We start from the raw sequence: 19928 nt of genomic DNA, 5'->3' as shown, positions 1-19928 counted from the left end.
GTGATTTTGATTAGACAGCGAGAAGCCAGACAGCACCTCCCAGAGATGGGCGCAACATGCAGCAGCTGTCAAAAGGAGAAGTCACTTTACTTTCTTTTAAACTTGCAATGTTTGTCTTTATTTTGTTCTTTATATTTTGAAAGTGAAAAGAAATAGTATTGAGTCAATTTCTTTTTGTTTTTTTAAATATTTGTTCTATGTATTTACAAGCCTTAAAGTTGCTCTAAAGATTTCAAAAGTATTAAGAGTACTTTTCCCAGGGTAGCACTTTTTTTTTAAACAATTCTTGGAGTTCTCTGGTCCACAGCATTTCCTTCTGTTCCAAGGTTATGTATGTTTTGATTACTATTTTGATTTTTTTATTTTCTGAAGCAAGCTGAGAGGCAGGCAGAAAGATTTGATGCCAAAAAAAAAAAAAAAAATCTTTCTTACCTTGTTCACCCCAAACCTTCTTAAATCTGGACTAAATACTATGCTTTAAAACAAACGTGAGGTGCATCTGAAGGGGAGGGAAATTTATTTCTCTGCTTTTCTATTATACAAGTTGTTTACAGAAACTGCAAATTAAAAAATTACACTGGCATTTGCAGTCCTTAAAATAAATTAAAAGTTCTCAACTTTTTTTTTTTTTGCTAAACAGATGTTTTTTTTTTAAAGTATGAGTCCTCGTTTAAAAAGAAAAGATTAAAACAGAAAATACTTTCTATAAATAATACATGTATTTTGGTTTTAGTGCTCCCGCCCTCAGGTTTGAAGTTTACTTTTTTCCAGTACCTTTTTCCTCCATGATCACCTTTCTTTCTCTTTCCCCTCTCCCACTCGTGCACACGTGGGGGTTTCTGCGAGAATTGGCCTTGCTGCACTGTGATTGGCGAAGACGTGACACTTTTTATAAAAATACTTAAATTGTTTCTTTTGTTTCATTTTGTGTATTTGAAGTTTTAGTTATCCTCAGACTCCTCTTCTGCTTCCCGCAGCCATGTGAAGAATGCTGTGACGGATTTCAGGGCCACACCCTTCCCATTCTGCTCTGCGGGGTCCTTGCTGCTTTCCCATTTGTAGAAGGCATCCTCAGAGATCACCTCCTCGTCATACAGGCAATCGAAAAACATCCGTAGCAAATCTGCAAGGAGGTGAAAATAAACCATCAATTCTGGGGGCACTGTAGCTGCGAGAAGACCGTATTTCCAAGCAGTGAATGGATGCACATGAACTCCCCAGGATAAGAGCATCCATGACACTTCATCACACCCCCTCTTGATAGCATAAGAGCAAAACCATTTGTCTAAAGAGTGGGAAAATTTAAGCAGTCTAAACTGTTTCCTATTCCTATTATTTTGTTCAATTTGAACTATTTTCTGATATTGCTGAGTTGTTTGATATCATGTAGTTTTCACCCTAAACACTTAAAAATTAAATACAAGAATACTTTTTTTTACTTTCTTCTTTATACATTTTGTTTGAAATTTTACAATAAAAATATATTATTTTTACAAATTTTGAGAGGAAAAGGCAGAATGTACTTTTGCCCCCTCTAATGTTGTTTTCAAAATGAAAAGAGTAATAATTCATATGAAAAAAATGGGTAAAAACTATCTCATCTGGATTTTATCCAGTGAAACGACAGTCGTTGGTTATTGTTTTCAATGCCCAGATGATCTGGGCAATTTTAATCCTCTGTTTTGCTCTCACAGTGGAAACTTAGCTTATATTATTGCTCAAAAAAGAGAGATTTATAGATAGAATGTCTCCTCGGTTACACCCTGAGGATTGTTTCAATCTTTTCCTTTATCTCCCAGAGGGATTTAATAGCACTAGCCAAGAAGGAAAACTCTGAAAAAGCTACAACCTAAGGAAATGCCAAAGAACTACTTCAGTGCTATCTCTAAAATAGCCAAGTATCTACTAACCACTTTCACAAGTTTCAACTGAATTTTCAAGATTTAATACAATTCAGTTAATTTACCAGCATCACTAAGACTCTGGTGTTCAGGTTACCTTATTTGTCTGGTTAGCCAGTATTAATCATAACTCTTAACTGAAAATTAGTCTAACCTGGCTTAATGTCTTTGTTGGGTATCTGAGGATTCTGAAGAGTATCATCCTCTTTCATTATTAAGACCTGTGTCAAAGAAGGTGAAAAACTGTACTGCACATATGCTAATGCCAAGATGCCCTAGACCTGCGTTGTCCAATGGGGTAGCCACTAACCACATGTGGCTATTTACATTTAAATTAAGTGAAATTTATTTCCTCAGTCACAGTAGCCACATTTAAGTGCTCAACGGACATATGTGGCTCATGGTTACCATACTGCATGACAGAGATACATTTCCATCATTGCAGAGAGTCTATCAGACAGACCTGCCCTAGAATGAGGATTAAATCTCTAATATAAACTAGTGTTCTTGTTATCATTTTCTCACAAAAGTCAAACACTTAAAAACGTTCAGGTCTATTAAAGTTATTGGTTATCTGAGTTTTTGTAATTAGTGATTCTTCTATTATCCACTGTTCAAGCCCATCCAACCATCTCTCATGTCTTGGCCTGGATAAATCTCACCCTCTGGTTGGGTTAATTGTAGCAAGAGGTAAACTTACTGGCAGGTTGATCAAGTTTTACTATTGATGCTTGTAGTGCATAAAGTGCTTGCAGTTCCTTCTCCGTATCTGAGTCTAGGTACTTGATTAAGATCGGCACTCTCTGCTTGATAACAGCAGTGTCTACTCGGAAGGTAGAACAGTCGGCTGGAGGTGATAGAAGAACTGAGCATTAACACACAGAGCCATTTTCAATTTTCTGAGTTGATAAGACACACATGACTCTGCAAGGAAAGAGGAAGCAAGGGGGTCCAAGGCAAAGACTTTGAAACCCAAAATTTTCTGAAATTCTTAATGGGATATTCTCCCTGAAACAAACAAACAAAAATATAGAGGGGGGGGGCGGATATATTTAGAGTGCTGGGTTCCCTCGAGAGCAGCATACTCAGTCCTTTATCTTTAATCGTAATGAAACAGGGACAGTGGTTTCATAACATTTCAAACTACAAAAGGAAATTAGAGAGGAAATTAAAGTGATAGTTCATATAAAATCTTTTCACAAGGGTAAAAGAATTAGAACCATTTTCTTATTACTATCAGGATGAGGACTAACTGTGACAGTGGCAAACAACACATTTAATCTGAGCCTTCTGAGGGAAAGGCACAGTAAAAAAAGGGCTAAGAAAAGCATGCTCAGGGCCTAGAAGCATGAGTGGTTTTTTGTTTTTGTTTTTTAGCTTTATTGATCTTTGCTATTGTTTTTTTTGTTTCTATTTCATTTATTTCTGCTCTGATCTTTATGATTTCTTTCCTTCTACTAACTTTGGGTTTTGTTTGTTCTTCTTTCTCTAGTTCCTTTAGGTGTAAGATTAGATGGTTTATTTGAGATTTTTCTTGTTTCTTGAGGTAGGATTGTATTGCTATAAATTTCCCTCTTAAAACTGCTTTTGCTGCATCCCATAGGTTTTGGGATCGTCGTGTTTTCGTTGTCATTTGTCTCTAGGTACTTTTTTGATTTCCTCTTTGATTTCTTCAATGATCTTTGGTTATTTAGTAACGTATTGTTTAACCTCTATGTGTTTGTGTTTTTTATGTTTTTTTCCCTGTAACTGACTTCTAATCTCATAGCACTGTGGTCGGAAAAGTTGCTCGATATGATTTCAATTTTCTTAAATTTACCGAGGCTTGATCTGTGACCCAAGATGTGATCTATCCTGGAGAATGTACTGTGTGCACTTGAGAAGAAAGTGTAATCTGCTGTTTTCGGATGGAATCTCCTATAAATATCAATTAAATCTATCTGGTCTATTGTGTCATTTAAAACCTGTGTTTCCTTATTAATTTTCTGTCTGGATGATCTGTTCATTGGTTTAGGTGAGGTGTTAAAGTCCCCCGCTATTACTGTGTTGCTGTTGATTTCCTCTTTTACAGCTGTTAGCAGTTGCCTTATGTATTGAGCCCTTGAACATTATGTGGTGTCCTTGTCTCTTGTAACATTCTTTATTTTAAAGTCTATTTTATCTGATATGAGTATTGCTACTCCAGCTTTCTTTTGATGTCCATTTCCATGGAATATCTTTTTCCATCCCCTTTCAGTCTGTATGTGTCCCTAGGTCTGAAGTGGGTCTCTTGTAGACAGCATATAGATGGGTCTTGTTTTTGTATCCATTCAGCAAACCTGTGTCTTTTGGTTGGAGCATTTAATCCATTCACATTTAAGGTAATTATGGATATGTATGTTCCTATTACCATCTTCTCAATTGTTTCGGGTTTGTTTTTGTAGGTCCTTTTCTTCTCTTGTGTTTCCCACTTAGAGAAGTTCCTTTAGCATTTGTTGTAGAGCTGGTTTGGTGGTGCTGAATTCTCTTAGCTTTTGCTTGTCTGTAAAGTTTTTGATTTCTCCAGCGAATCTGAATGAGATCCTTGCCGGGTAGAGTAATCTTGGTTGTAGGTTCTTCCCTTTCATCACTTTAAATATATTGTGCCACTCCCTTCTGGCTTGTAGAGTTTCTGTTGAGAAATCAGTTGTTAACCTTACGGGAGTTCACTTGTATGTTATCTGTCATTTTTCCCTTGTTGCTTTCAATAATTTTTGTTTGTCTTTAATTTTTGTCAATTTGATTACTATGCGTCTCGGTGTGTTTCTCCTTGGGTTTATCCTGCCCGGGACTCTCTGCGCTTTCTGGACTTGGGTGGCTATTTCCTTTCCCATGTTAGGGAAGTTTTCGACTATAATCTCTTCAAATATCTTCTCAGGTCCTTTCTCTCTTCTCCTTCTGGGACCCCTATAATGCGAATGTTGTTGCGTTTAATGCTATCCCAGAGATCTCTTAGGCTGTCTTCATTTCTTTTCATTCTTTTTTCTTTATTCTGTTCCGTGGCAGTGAATTCCACCATTCTGTCTTCCAGGTCTCTTATCCGTTCTTCTGTCTCAGTTATTGTTCTATTGATTCCTTCTAGTGTATTTTTCATTTCAGTTATTGTATTGTTCATCTCTGTTTGTTTGTCTTTAATTCTTCTAGGTGTTTGTTCTTTAATTCTTCTAGGTGTTTGTTCTTTAATTCTTCTAGGTCTTTGTTAAACATTTCTTGCATCTTCTCGATCTTTGCCTCCATTCTTTTTCCGAGGTTCTGGATCATCTTCACTATCGTTATTCTGAATTCTTTTTCTGGAAGGTTGCCTATCTCCACTTCATTTAGTTGTTTTTCTGGGGTTTTATCTTGTTCTTTCATCTGGTACATAGTCCTCTGCCTTTTCATTTTGTCTATCTTTCTGTGAATGTGGTTTTCATTCCACAGGCTGCAGAACTGTAGTTCTTCTTGCTTCTGCTGTCTGCCCTCTAGTGGATGAGACTATCTAAGAGGCTTGTGCAAGCTTAAGCATGCAGTTTTATTTCCTCTGTAAGTTAGCACCGGGACACAATCTTGTTTTTAAAAGCAGCTTCTATACTTTACAACTCTGATATTAAAACACCAAAGTCTTATGGTTCTATAGATACTGAAAATTATTTTAAAAATTTTAATGAAGACTTCCCACTTAGCTTGTTATTTTCCTTGGTAAAGAACTAACATTGAAAAAACATTCATCTGAAAAAACGTTCATCTGAGAGAAAATCTTAAACTCTGAAGCTATCTCTATAATGATAAAGACAGACCTGAAATTCTGAACAACTTTTGAGCTGACAGATTTCTTTTTTTTTTCTACTTCAGTGACAGAAATGTGGATTTCTATCTGAGACTAAGTGGATGATCTCATCAAGTACTGTTAAAAACTATATGCAGCTTGGAACATTTAGGTTTTCTACCAATCTGAATCCTATCCACCTATGTCTTATCATATAAAGTCAACATAAAGCAGGAGAAATAATTGCTATTTTCTTTCCTCATATATGTATTTACATATAATGGCTTTTCTGTTGAGATTAGCCCTTCATTGATATTAAATAAGAATATTCAAACTGTTCTTTAGAACTCTTCAATGCAAGACAGGAGGCTTTGAATGTTGGAGGTGAAAAGTAAAGGAAAAGTCACATGTAGCAGAGTATAAAACAACCCAAGGATCATGCACCAACTTCCTGTTGAACTGAGGAACACAAGGCATGCAGCAACTGCTCACATCTGGGCTCTCTGCAGGCAGAGCAGCTATTCATCCCCCTGCCCGAGACAGCCAGGCATTACAGACAGACATGGTATCCATCTGGCACAGAAACTGAGCTTTACAGGGCAAGTTTGGAGGGCAATATAAACTCTGACCCATATCATCTCATCAGTAGTTGACATACGGGGGATTTCAGGTGTTAAGAGCTGCCTTCAGAAATATTACTTACCTATAATAGCTGCTTTACAAACAGCTGTCATTAAAGCTCTAAGGAATGTAGGTGAACTCATCTGGCTTTCATCTAGGTTAGCCTGGAATCAAAAGTAAATAGAATAGTTAAAGGTACCCTTGCACACCAGAGAAATTATTTTCCCCTAAACCTGGCTTTGTCTGGCCCTAAGGGCAGACGGGATCATGCTCAACTTTCTTGTAAAAATTAGTCTTCTAATTCACCAGAAAATACTGGGGCTATCGCCAGTTCTGTCCGAAAATGCTCTCAGTAGCAGTATTTCATTTTCAGAGAGCTTACTATCCCCTATCCTTTGCTCATTCAGTTAAACAGTGCTGTGTACTATATACATTCAGAAACGTAACCATTTAAAAGCATTTTCCCTTCTCAATAAATAAGGCATACTAAGATGATCTATCCAAATCTATAAAGTTGAAAGAACAACTACACCACAACCACACAGTATTTTAAAGCCTACTTTGCTCAGTAGTGTGCAACTATGTCTAAATGTACTAACACCGCTTTCTCATCTTAATTTTAATGTGACTTGGAGGTTAATTTCAAGCATTACCTCAAACAAACTCTTCAGGTGGTGGTGAGAAAACTATTACTCTTTTCTAAGGATGGTAAAAAAATGTATTTAGAGATAAGGTAAATAGAGTAAATGGGCCCCCAATTTATTTTTTAGTTTCTCGTAAGATCTTATCTTTTTGCTATAAAACACTACACTAGTATTGACACCAAGGGGGGAAAGTGGGGGGGTGGAGGGGTGGGATGAATTGGGAGATTGGGATTGATATATATGCACTGATGTGTATAAAACAGATAACTAACAAGAACGTGCTGTATAAAAATAAAATAAATTAAAATTCAAAGAAAAAAACCCACTATACTAAACCAGATGACTAGCAAAAGGAAAAGACAAACAAAAGCAGCCATTTTCTAGGCAGGTATTTCAAATATTTTCTAGAGTTTATGCTCCTTATGCCTGTGAACAGAATTCATGCTTATCTCAGCTTCTTTTAATAGCATAGCATAGTATTTTCTACTGAAAGAGTCAGCCTTAAAATGACTGGCTAGGAAAGAATTAAAGATGTCATTTTAAACGTTATGTGTTAGAAAGCTAAGAATTTCAAAGATATTTAGAGATCAGTTTAACGTTTATGAATTTCAGAACTGACACAGACTAACCAGCAGCTCTCTCTTTGTTGAATACCTAACCTTGCACATCACCTGGGAGGAACTGGCGGCTTCCTGAGAGCAGAATTAAGAGTGGTTAACAAGTCAGATGGCCGGCTCTGCGGGACACTGGCAGAGCTGAACACAGAGGGCCGTGATACCTTTTGTTACCCATCTTTTCCCACAGGACAGAAACATGTGGTGGCACTGCTGACAGCTAAGGCTGAGGATAGGGTGGGGCAAGAACTATGCATAAAAGATTTCATGATGATTTATGTGTTATAGCCCGTTGCTGGTATACCTCTTTAAAAAATAAACAGGCTGAAGCCAAAGCTGGTCTAGCCCCAGAAATTACTTCTGCAAAGTCTGAACAATTATTTTTGAAGAATAAATGTGAGAATAAAAACACACCATTACTTTTTGGCCCAACAATACTTTATAAACATGTTGTAGAGCTATTTCAACTGAATATCCTTTGAAATCCCCAAGGATTAGACTTCAAGCGGAGTCTGAGAAAAATAAACAAATTAGCTAAATGTGATTAGATAATAAATAACACTTCCAAACCATCTGACTGTTTCTTCTGTTTTAAAGAAAAAAATTGCATATTTCTTCTACCAAATAGCCACATACTGTAATTCTAACATTCAAGAATAGAAAAGACACGAAGAAAAGTATCAAGAACACTAAAGATTAAGCAAAGATGTTAACAAAAATGCACAGAACAATAAGGAAGATGGGTCTGCTAATTGGAATTGATGAGCGAAATCAGATTATTATATAGTACCAGTATCACACACAGAGCAACGAACACCTTATATGTATTGTCAGCTCAGTGACCATTATGTTTTTCTCTTCTTGCTCCTTTTTTAAAAGTCACCTTTGTTAGGTATAATTTACATTCAGTACAATTTACCCTTCATCTTCTCTTTAAGGAGAATAATTGTTGGTCTGGACTAGGCAGAATAAATACTGATATTTAAAAAATGAGGCCCAACATGGACGAAGAGGTAAAAACAGCATCATTTTGCAATACATGAGAAACAGAATAAAAGACCAAACTGCTGAAATCTATGAAAAATCATGGAGAAGGAGAATGATGTTAAGTATGCAAACATTGACCTGACTTTTAAAACATAAAAGAAGGTGTCTGGGGCTTCCCTGGTGGCGCAGTGGTTGAGAGTCCGCCTGCCGATGCAGGGAACGCGGGTTCACGCCCCGGTCCAGGAAGATCCCACATGCCGCGGAGTGGCTGGGCCCATGAGCCATGGCCGCTGAGCCTGCGCATCCGGAGCCTGTGCTCCGCAACGGGAGAGGCCGCGACAGTGAGAGGCCCGCGTATCGCAAAAAAAAAAAAAAAAAAAAAAGAAGGTGTCTGATGATGTCAACAATACACCGGAAAGCCTGATGCTGATTCTATGCTAAAATCTATAACAAACTATCATATGAATGGTTTAAAAGTCTTAGAGCGGAAAGAGATGGTTATGTTAAGAGGAATAAATACATACATGAAAAACAAGTCATGCTAAACTAAACTTCTTTCCTTTTCTGATACAATCAGTATACGGTAGCTCAGATGGATACAGCCTTCACTTTTCTAGACTTTAGCAAGGCATTTGACAAATTATCTAGTAAGAGATATCCCCTTATGGACAAGATGAAAAGGTGAACTAGACATTAGAATGATGTGAAATAATAAACAAGTTAATAGCTGAAATGTCCACAGGGGTGGGGTGAGATTTGGTCCTGAAAAGTATGCTGCTTTATCCTTGGTCCTACCCCATTCACACATTTTACCCATAACTCGAATGAGGACAAAGTTGACATATTAATGAAATGCAAGGAGGATACAAAGTGAAAAAGATGGCAAGCAAAATTTATGACCAAGTCAGAATCTAAAATGTCCTGACAAGACTAAAAAAAAAAACTGTCTAATTTAAGAAGATAAATGTAAACAGAATTAAATTATTAAGGGACTTCCCCGGTGGCACACTGGATAAGCCTCCACGCTCCCAATGCAGGGGGCCAGGGTTCAATCCCTGGTCAGGGAACTAGATCATACATGCATGCTGCAACTAAGAGTCTGCATGTCTGCATGCCACAACTAAGGAGCTGGTGAGCTGCAAATAAAGAGTCTGCCCACCTGCTGCAACTAAGACCCAGTGCAACCAAATAAATAAATTAAATAAATAACTATTTAACAAAAAGAAATGAATTTTTAAAACACCATTTTGGTTCAAAACCAAATGCATAAGTTTGGGATGGGAGAGGTGACTAACCTGTAGAATATAAAAGAATGGGTACTACAAGACTGAAAGAGCAAGGAGACCTTCAAGATGGCAGAGGAGTAAGACGTGGAGATCACCTTCCTCCCCACAAATACATCAGAAATACATCTACATGTGGAACAACTCCTACAGGACATCTACTGAACGCTGGCAAAAGACCTCAGACTTCCCAAAAGGCAAGAAACTCCCCAGGTACCTGGGTAGGGCAAAAGAAAAAAGAATAAACACAGACAAAAGAATAGGGACAAAACCTGCACCTCTAGGAGGGAGCTGTGAAGGGGGAAAAGTTTCCACGCACTAGGAAGTCCCTTCACTGGCGGAGATGGGGGGAGGGGGGGAGGCAGGGGGGAAGCTTCGGGGCCACAGAGGAGAGCGCAGCAACAGCATTAGTCCTCTCCACCAGGAAGCCTACGCAACCCACTGAACCATCCTTAGCCACTGGGGACAGACACCAAAAGCAGCGGGAACCACAAACCTGCAGCCTACGAAAAGGAGACCCCAAACACAGTAAGTTAAGCAAAATGAGAAGATAGAGAAACACACAGCAGATGAAGGAGCAAGGTAAAAACGTACCAGACCAAACAAATGAAGAGGAAATAGGCAGTCTACCCGAAAAAGAATTCAGAGTAATGATAGTAAAGATGATCCAAAATCTTGGAAATAGAATGGAGAAAATATAAGAAACGTTTAACAAGGACCTAGAAGAACTAAAGAGCAAACACACAATGATGAACAACACAATAAATGAAATTTAAAATTCTCTAGAAGGAATCAATAGCAGAATAACTGAGGCAGAAGAACAGATAAGTGACCTGGAAGATAAAATAGTGGAAATAACTACCGCAGAGCACAATAAAGAAAAAAGAATGAAAAGAATTTGAGGACAGTCTCAGAGACCTCTGGGACAACACTAAACACACCAACATTCGAATTATAGGGGTCCCAGAAGAAGAGAAAAAGAAAGGGACTGAGAAAATATTTGAAGAGATTATAGTTGAAAACTTCCCTAATATGGGAAAGGAAATAGTCAATCAAGTCCAGGAAGCACAGAGTCCCATACAGGATAAATCCAAGGAGAAACATGCCAAGACACATATTAATCAAACTATCAAAAATTAAATACAAAGAAAAAATACTAAAAGCAGCAAGAGAAAAACAACAAATAACATACAAGGGAATCCCCATAAGGTTAACAGCTGATCTTTTAGCAGAAACTCTGCAAGCCAGAAGGGAGTGGCAGGACATATTTAAAGTAATGAAAGGGAAGAACATACAACCAAGATTACTCTACCCAGCAAGGATCACATTCAGACTCGATGGAGAAATTAAAACCTTCACAGACAAGCAAAAGCTAAGAGAATTCAGCATCACCAAACCAGCTCTACAACAAATGCTAAAGGAACTTCTCTAGGCAGGAAACACAAGAGAAGGAAAAGACCTACAATAACAAACCCCAAACAATTAAGAAAATGGGAATAGGAACATACATATCGATAATTACCTTAAATGTAAATGGATTAAATGCTCCAACCAAAAGACATAGACTGGCTGAACAAATACAAAAACAACACCCGTATATATGCTGTGTACAAGAGACCCACTTCAGACCTAGGGACACATACAGACTGAAAGTGAGGGGATGGAAAAAGATATTCCATGCAAATAGAAATAAAAGAAAGCTGGAGTAGCAATTCTCACATCAGACAAAATAGACTTTAAAACAAAGACTATTACAAGAGACAAAGAAGGACACTAAATAGTGAACAAGGGATCAATCCAAGAAGAAGATAAAACAATCGTAAATATTTATGCACCCAACTTAGGAGCACCACAATACATAAGGCAAATGCTAATAACCATAAAAGGGGAGATCAACAGTAACAAAATCATAGTAGGGGACTTTAACACCCCACTTTCACCAATGGACAGATCATCCAAAATGAAAATAAATAAGGAAACACAACCTGTAAATAATACATTAAACAAGATGGACTTAATTGATATTTATAGGACATTCCACCCAAAACCAACAGAATACACTTTCTTCTCAAGTGCTCATGGAATGTTCTCCAGGATAGATCATATCTTGGGTCACAAATCAAGCCTTGGTAAATTTAAGAAAAATTGAAATCGTATCAAGTACCTTTTCCAGCCACAACGCTATGAGACTAGATATCAACTGCAGGAAAAAAATCCGTAAAAAAATACAAACACATGGAGGCTAAACAATACACTACTTAATAACGAAGAGATCACTGAAGAAATCAAAGAGAAAATCAAAACCTACCTAGAGACAAATGACAATGAAAACACGACAACCCCAAATCTATGGGATGCAGCAAAAGCAGTTCTAAGTGGAAAGTTTATAGCAATAAAATCCTGCCTCAAGAAACATCTCAAATAAACAACCTAACCTTACACCTAAAGCAATCAGAGAAAGAAGAACAAAAACACCCCAAAGTTAGCAGAAGGAAAGAAATCATAAAGATCAAAGCAGAAATAAATGAAAAAGAAATGAAGGAAACAATAGCAAAGATCAATAAAACTAAAAGCTGGTTCTTTGAGAAGATAAAGAAAATTGATAAACCATTAGCCAGACTCATCAAGAAAAAAAGGGAGAAGACTCTAATCAATACAATTAGAAATGAAAAAGGAGAAGTAACAACTGACACTACAGAAATACAAAGGATCATGAGAGATTACTACAGTCAACTATATGCCAATAAAATGGACAACCTGGAAGAAATGGACAAATTCTTAGAAAAGCACAACCTTCAGAGACTGCACCAGGAAGAAATAGAAAATATAAACAGACCAATCACAAGCACTGAAATTGAGACTGTGATTAAAAATCTTCCAACAAACAAAAGCCCAGGACCAGATGGCTTCACAGGCGAATTCTATCAAACATTTAGAGAAGAGCTAACACGTATCCTTCTCAAACCCTTCCAAAATATAGCAGAGGGAGGAACACTCCCAGACTCATTCTATGAGGCCACCATCACCCTGATACCAAAACCAGACAAAGATGTCACAAAGAAAGAAAACTACAGGCCAATATCACTGATGAACATAGATGTAAAAATCCTCAACAAAATACTAGCAAACAGAATCCAACAGCACATTAAAAGGATCCTACACCATGATCAAGTGGGGTTTTTCCCAGGAATGCAAGGATTCTTCAATATATGCAAATCAATCAATGTGATAAATCGTTTTTACAAATTGAAGGAAAAAACCATATGATAATCTCAAGAGATGCAGAAAAAGCTTTCAACAAAATTCAACACCCATCGATGATAAAAACCCTCCAGAAAGTAGGCATAGAGGGAACCTACCTCAACATAATAAAGACCATATATGACAAACCAACCCATAGCCAACATCGTTCTCAATGGTGAAAAACTGAAACCATTTCCACTAAGATCAGGAACAAGACAAGTTTGTCCACTCTCACCACTATTAAAATTCAACATAGTTGGGCTTAAAATTAAAATTAAAATTCAACATAGTTGGGCTTCCCTGGTGGCGCAGTGGTTGAGAGTCCGCCTGCCGATGCAGGCGACACGGGTTCGTGCCCCGGTCCAGGAAAATCCCACATGCCACGGAGAGGCTAGGCCTGTGAGCCATGGCTGCTGGGCCTGCGCATCCGGAGCCTGTGCTCCGCAACGGGAGAGGCCACAACAGTGAGAGGCCTGTGTACCGCAAAAAAAAAAAAAAAAAAAAAAATTCAACATAGTTTTGAAAGTTTTAGGCACAGCAATCAGAGAAGAAAAAGAAATGAAAGGAATCCAAACGGGAAAAGAAGAAGTAAAGCTGTCACTGTTTGCAGATGACATACTATACATAGAGGATCCTAAAGATGCTCCCAGAAAACTACTAGAGCTAATCAACGAATCTCGTAAAGTTCCAGGATACAAAATTAATGCACAGAAATCTCTGGCATTCCTATACACTAATGATGAAAAATCTTAAAGAGAAATTAAGGAAACACTCCCATTTACCATCACAACAAAAAGAATAAAATACCTAGGAATAAACCTACCTAAGGAGACAAAAGACCTGTATGCAGAAAACTATAAGACACTGATGAAAGAAATTAAAGATGATACAAACAGATGCAGAGATATACCATGTTCTTGGATTGGAATAATCAATACTGTGAAAATGACTATACTACCCAAAGCAATCTAAAGATTCAATGGAATCCCTATCAAACTACCAATGGCATTTTTCACAGAACTGGAACAAAAAATTTTACAATTTGTATGGAAACACTAAAGACCCCGAATAGCCAAAGCAATCTTGAGAAAGAAAAACAGAGCTGGAGGAATCAGGCTCCCTGACTTCAGACTATACTACAAAGCTACAGTAATCAAGACAGTATGGTACTGGCATAAAAACAGAAATATAGATCAATGGAACAGGATAGAAAGCCCAGAGATAAACCCACACACATATGGTCACCTTATCTTTCATAAAGGAGGCAAGAATATAGAATGGAGAAAAGACAGCCTCTTCAATAAGTGGTGCTGGGAACACTGGACAGCTACATGTAAAACAATGAAATTAGAACACTCCCTAACACCATACACAAAAATAAACTCAAAATGGATTAAAGACCTAAATGTAAGGCCAGACACTATCAAACTCTTAGAGGAAAGCACAGGCAGAACTCTCTATGACATAAATCTCAGCAAGATCCTTTTTGACCCACCTCCTAGAGAAATGGAAATAAAACAAAAATAAACAAATGGGACGTAATAAGACTTAAAAGCTTTTGCACAGCAAAGGAAACCTTAAACAAGACGAAAAGACAACCTTCAGAATAGGAGAAAATATTTGCAAATGAAGCAACTGACAAAAGATTAACCTCCAAAATTTACAAGCAGCTCATGCAACTCAGTATCAAAAGAACAAACAACCCAATCCAAAAATGGGCAGACCTAAATACACGTTTCTCCAAAGAAGATATACAGATCGCCAACAAACACATGAAAGAATGCTCAACATCACTAATCATTAGAGAAATGCAAATCAATACTACAATGAGGTATCACCTCACACCAGTCAGAATGGCCATCATCAAAAAATCTACAGACAACAAATGCTAGAGAGGGTGTGGAGAAAAGGGAACCCTCTTACACTGTTGGTGGGAATGTAAATTGATACAGCCACTATGGAGAACAGTACGGAGGTTCCTTAAAAAACTGAAAATAGAACTACCATATGACCCAGCAATTCTACTACTGGGCATATACCCTGAGAAAACCATAATTCAAAAAGAGTCATGTACCACAATGTTCATTGCAGGTCTATTTACAATAGCCAGGAGATGGAAGCATCCTAAGTGTCCATCGACAGATGAAGGGATAAAGAAGATGTGGCACATATATACAATGGAATATTACTCAGCCATAAAAAGAAACAAAATTGAGTTATTTATAGTGAGATGGATGGACCTAGAGTCTGTCGTACAGAGTGAAGTAAGACAGAAAGAGAAAAACAAATACCGTATGCTAACACATATATATGGAATCTTAAAAAAAAAAAAGTTATGAAGAACCTAGGGGCAGGACTGGAATAAAGACACAGATGTAGAGAATGGACTTGAGGACATGGGGAGGGGGAAGGGGAAGCTGGGATGAAGTGAGAGAATGGCATGGACATATACAGACTCCCAAATGTAAATAGCTAGCTAGTGGGAAGCAGCCGCATAGCACAGGGAGATCAGCTTGGTGCTTTGTGACCACTTAGAGGGGTGGGAGGGAGATGCAAGAGGGCGGAGATATGGGGATATATGTATACGTACAGCTGATTCACTTTGTGATACAGCAGAAACTAACACACCATTGTAAAGCAATTATACTCCAATAAATATGTTAAAAAAAAAAAAAGACTGAAAGAGCAGTTTGAGCTCAGTGTAGTGAGCCTGCCAGAAGCACAGTTTAAAAAAAAAAAAAAAAAAAGCAAAAAGCACCACCTAACTCTGTACTGTTGGACCACACCCGGTGATCATGCTCAGTTTGCACATGTCACTTTGAGAGGAATGTTCAAAATCCAGGTTATGTTTGTATGAGAATAAGCAGACAAGGGTCTGGATATCTAGATTTCAGGAAGGAATGAAAGAACCTAGAGGGGGAGATAGGGATATATCTTACTGACTAGTATAAATTACTTTAAAAAGATTCTGAATTAGGTGAGTTGACAGATTATCGTATAGACAGCAGGGAAAATAGGTAAAAAAATCAATTTATCAGAAGCTTCATTATTTCTCAGTGCCTGGAAATGAGTTGTTAAGAAAACAACAGCCCATTAGAAGGACTACAAAACAAGATTTATGCAAGAGGGAGAGAACTAGATTAGCCTTCAATGGCTTTCTTTCAACTTGGATTAGTATACGATCCCATGGAAATGTGCACAAATAAAACACATGTACATAAACAGAAGTTACTATTTAAAGGAATACAGTAACAAATTAAAATCGGACATGATCAACAGACTCCATAACACAAGATAAGTAAGATATGAAGTTTCCAGAAGGGAGCGTTGTTATGAAAATGTCAGTCAACACATTTAATAATAATTATATATTGCTTATTAATTTTATCCAGATTAGTATTTAAAACATGACAACATTCAGAAAGAAATGCAAATTTTTGAATGGTAAAATGCAGGGTGTATCCAAAACTAATGAGAGATCCAGAAAAATGGCTTATGTTCTGAATATTTTTACCTGACTTTATAAAAGACTATGAATCTTATAAAAATAGAAAAACAGCATTACTTTCAAATACATAAACATGTAAGAATAAAAACTAACTTCATTAAAGTTAAAAACTCCCATTAAGTGACAGGGTAAATATGTGAATGAAGGGATCCCACAAGAATCTTTCTTGCAGAGATATCAGGGAAGGTGACATAGTCTTTATACCTCTACCCAGTCAAAGATCTGTTCATCATTTGCTTTGTCCTCAATAATGAGTTTCTCGAGTCGCTTATACAGCTCTTCGGCAGAGAGTTCTTTCTTTGAAAGTGCTTCAGAGGAACAGGAACCATCAGACTCTATAAAGTCCAACTTCTGTAACATACAGTGTTAAACATATTAACATAATTCAATATTATTATCACCCTGAGAGGAAAACAAAGTCATGGGCTATCTCTTCTATTGCACATGGAATCAAAATGATCAGCAGAAGCCAATCTATATTTATTGTTCTAATAGATTCTCACTCCATTATCCTTCTGAATATTTCCCCATTTTTTAATACTGCATAGCTCTGCTTCTTCTTAAAAACAAAAGCTTACTTCTCCAAATCATTCTGAGTTTCAGTCTTTTTAAAAAATTTAAGTACATCTGACATATAATATTATATTAGTTTCATGTGTACAACATAGTGATTTGCCATTTGTATACACCGTGAAATGGTCACCACAATAAGTCTAGTCATTATCTGTCACCATACAAAGTCAATACAATACTATTGACTGTGTTCTCCATGCTATACATTACATCCTCATAACTTATGTATTTTATAACTGGAAGTTTGTACCTCTTGACCCCCCCCTTCACCTATTTCACCCCTGCCAACCCCTTCCCCTCTGGCAACCAACTACCTATTCGCTGTATCTATGGGTTTTGATGTGTTTTGTAGAATCCATATATAAGTGAAATCATGCAGTATTTGTCTTTCTCTTGACTTATTTCATTTAACATAATACCCCTGGGTGCTTCAGTCTGGCTTTTAGCTGTGACATAGCTCTAAGGCAGGGCAGGAGTACTGGCAAGGGTACAATTTAACTCCCTTTCTGCAGCCTATGATTTAGTATCACTATTGCCACCGAGCAGCTGTCAAAAACTCTATACTTTTAGTTTTGTCAAGTCCTTCAAACACCTCTTGACCATTCTGAATCTGAGTGTGAGAAATGATGCCATAATTGTTTAACTCTTAGATGGTAGTTAAAAAAAATCAATAATCAAAATGATTTTTCATTTTCAAGGGTATAAGGAAATGAGGTATATGTTTTGCCTTATGAAATTTCTCTATGAAAAAACCATGATTAAAATATTAAAGATTATTAACATATTTTCCTCTAATACCTTAGAAGACTCTGATATATTCCTATACCCTCCTTTGATCCACAAAGAAAAAATTACCTTGAATTCTGTGAAAAAAAAATTTCATTCTATCGTTTTAATTGTCTTTACCACTTATGCCCATTTTAAAATATATTCCTATAGAGTTTAGAAACATGATTCAGTGTTACAATTTTTCTGATTCAATGTTGATAAATATCTCAACCACCACATTTCAATATATATACAAAATCACAAGAAGATGGCCATAAGTTCTTTTAAGAACAGGCAATTTTTCACAGCCTTGAAACATTCTCCAAATTTGTTCTAACACTCTTAGGTGTTAGAACACCTACACAGAATACCTCTTTAACCTACCCTATATCTACATAGATGATTGAAGGTCTGAGAGTGATTAACAACAGCAGCAAAATCAAACATGAATTACATTGCTCATTAATATAATACGACATAAAAATGTGAAAGTGAACGTCTTTACCATGGCCAAACAGAGTCAGTGGTGAGCTGTAAAGTTTACCTTGGTCATTGGAGAGAAACATTTATTTCTCAGAATCCCTGTGTTTCTGTATACGTTATTGAATCCTCCTAGAACCTGGAAGGCTGGGCTTCAAATTTATGGATCAGCTCATCACTACCTCTTGCAGAATGTACGTGGGTTCGCGGAAAAAGGGCATTAAACCAGCCATTTTAATTTTTATTTATGTTGGCTGCGCTGGGTCTTCGTTGTGGCTCATGGGCTCTCTAGTTGTGGCGCACAGGCTTCTCTAGTTGCGACACGCCGGCTCAATAGTTGCGGCACAAAGGCTTAGTACCCTGACCAGGGATCGAACCCAGGCCCCCCCACTGCATTGGGAGTGTGGAGTCTTAACCACTGGACCACCAGGGGAGTCCCTAAACCAGCCATTTTAGAAGAAAGCTAATATTCAGGATACAGAAGGCCAAGTTTTCTGGAACCTCATTTTTTTTGTCTTTTAAACATTTTTTGTTTGTTTGTTTGTTTTGTGGTATGTGGGCCTCTCACTGTTGTGGCCTCTCCCATTGTGGAGCACAGGCTCCGGACGCGCAGGCTCAGTGGCCATGGCTCACGGGCCCAGCCGCTCCGCGGCATGTGGGATCTTCCCGGACCAGGGAATGAACCCGTGTCCCCTGCATGGGCAGGCGGACTCTCAACCACTGCGCCACCAGGGAAGCCCTGAACATTTTTATTAATAACAACATCATCCGTAACTGACTGAGTTCCTCTCTATGCTCAGTGCTTCTTAAACATTATCTCATTTAATCCCCATAAAAATTCTACCAGATAGTTCTTATAAGCATTTCATAGGTGAGGAATATGAGGCTTAGAGAAATCAAGTAATTTGCTTAAAGTCTTAAGTCGTAGAAAACTGGAACCTGAATCCAGGTTTATCTGACTTCAAATCAGGGTGCCATATGATTTCATTTCTCTTGGATATACACCTAGAAGTACAACTGTTGGGTCTCACGGGAATTCTGTGAGAAACCATCCTTGGGTAGTTATTTTCATAAATTACATCTTTATACAATGTATGCCCATTAACACATATTTATTTTCTTATGGATTTGCCTTTTAAATCATATAGCAAAGGAAATGAGGAACTACAAACCAAAAACATAATACTACTTGCTTTTATATTTCCCTGTGTGGTTACTTTTACCAGTTATCTATGTTTCTTTGTATGGCTTCGAGCTACACTCTTGTGTTCTTTTGCTTCAGCCTGACAGACTCAGTTTTGCAGGGAAGGTCTACTAACTCACTTAGTTTTTATCTGGGAATGTCTTAATTTCTTCTTCATTTTTATAGGAAATATTGCCAGATATAAACAGTCTTTAAATTTTAGTACTTTAGTTATCCTTTTTTTTTTTTGGCTGCATTGGGTCTTTGTTGCTGCGCGCGGGGCTTTCTCTAGTTGAGGCGAGCAGGGGCTGCTCTTCATTGTGGTTCACAGACTTCTCACTGCGGTCGCTTCTCTTGTTG

The 19928-nt window shown here is 37.5% G+C and overlaps 1 protein-coding gene across 16 annotated transcripts in view; it reads right to left on the bottom strand.

Moving 5' to 3' along the window:
* Positions 1 to 405: 405 nt before the first annotated feature.
* EIF4G3 (eukaryotic translation initiation factor 4 gamma 3) overlaps positions 406 to 19928 on the bottom strand; it is a 366964-nt gene continuing 347441 nt past the window's right edge. For all 16 annotated transcript variants that reach the window (XM_060310039.1, XM_060310035.2, XM_060310045.2 and 13 more), the window contains 4 exons: positions 16769 to 16915; positions 6368 to 6449; positions 2602 to 2748; positions 406 to 1123 (listed from right to left, as the gene is read on the bottom strand). In XM_060310039.1, coding sequence (XP_060166022.1) covers positions 942 to 1123; positions 2602 to 2748; positions 6368 to 6449; positions 16769 to 16915 — 558 coding nt within the window. In that variant the 3' untranslated portion in view covers positions 406 to 941. The remainder of the gene's footprint in view (positions 1124 to 2601; positions 2749 to 6367; positions 6450 to 16768; positions 16916 to 19928) is intronic.

The sequence above is a fragment of the Globicephala melas genome, chromosome 1, assembly GCF_963455315.2.
Source record: "Globicephala melas chromosome 1, mGloMel1.2, whole genome shotgun sequence".
In the NCBI taxonomy this organism is placed as follows: domain Eukaryota; kingdom Metazoa; phylum Chordata; class Mammalia; order Artiodactyla; family Delphinidae; genus Globicephala; species Globicephala melas.
The sequence above is the reverse complement of the archived record's forward strand: the minus strand, read 5'-3'. Positions and strand labels throughout refer to the sequence as shown.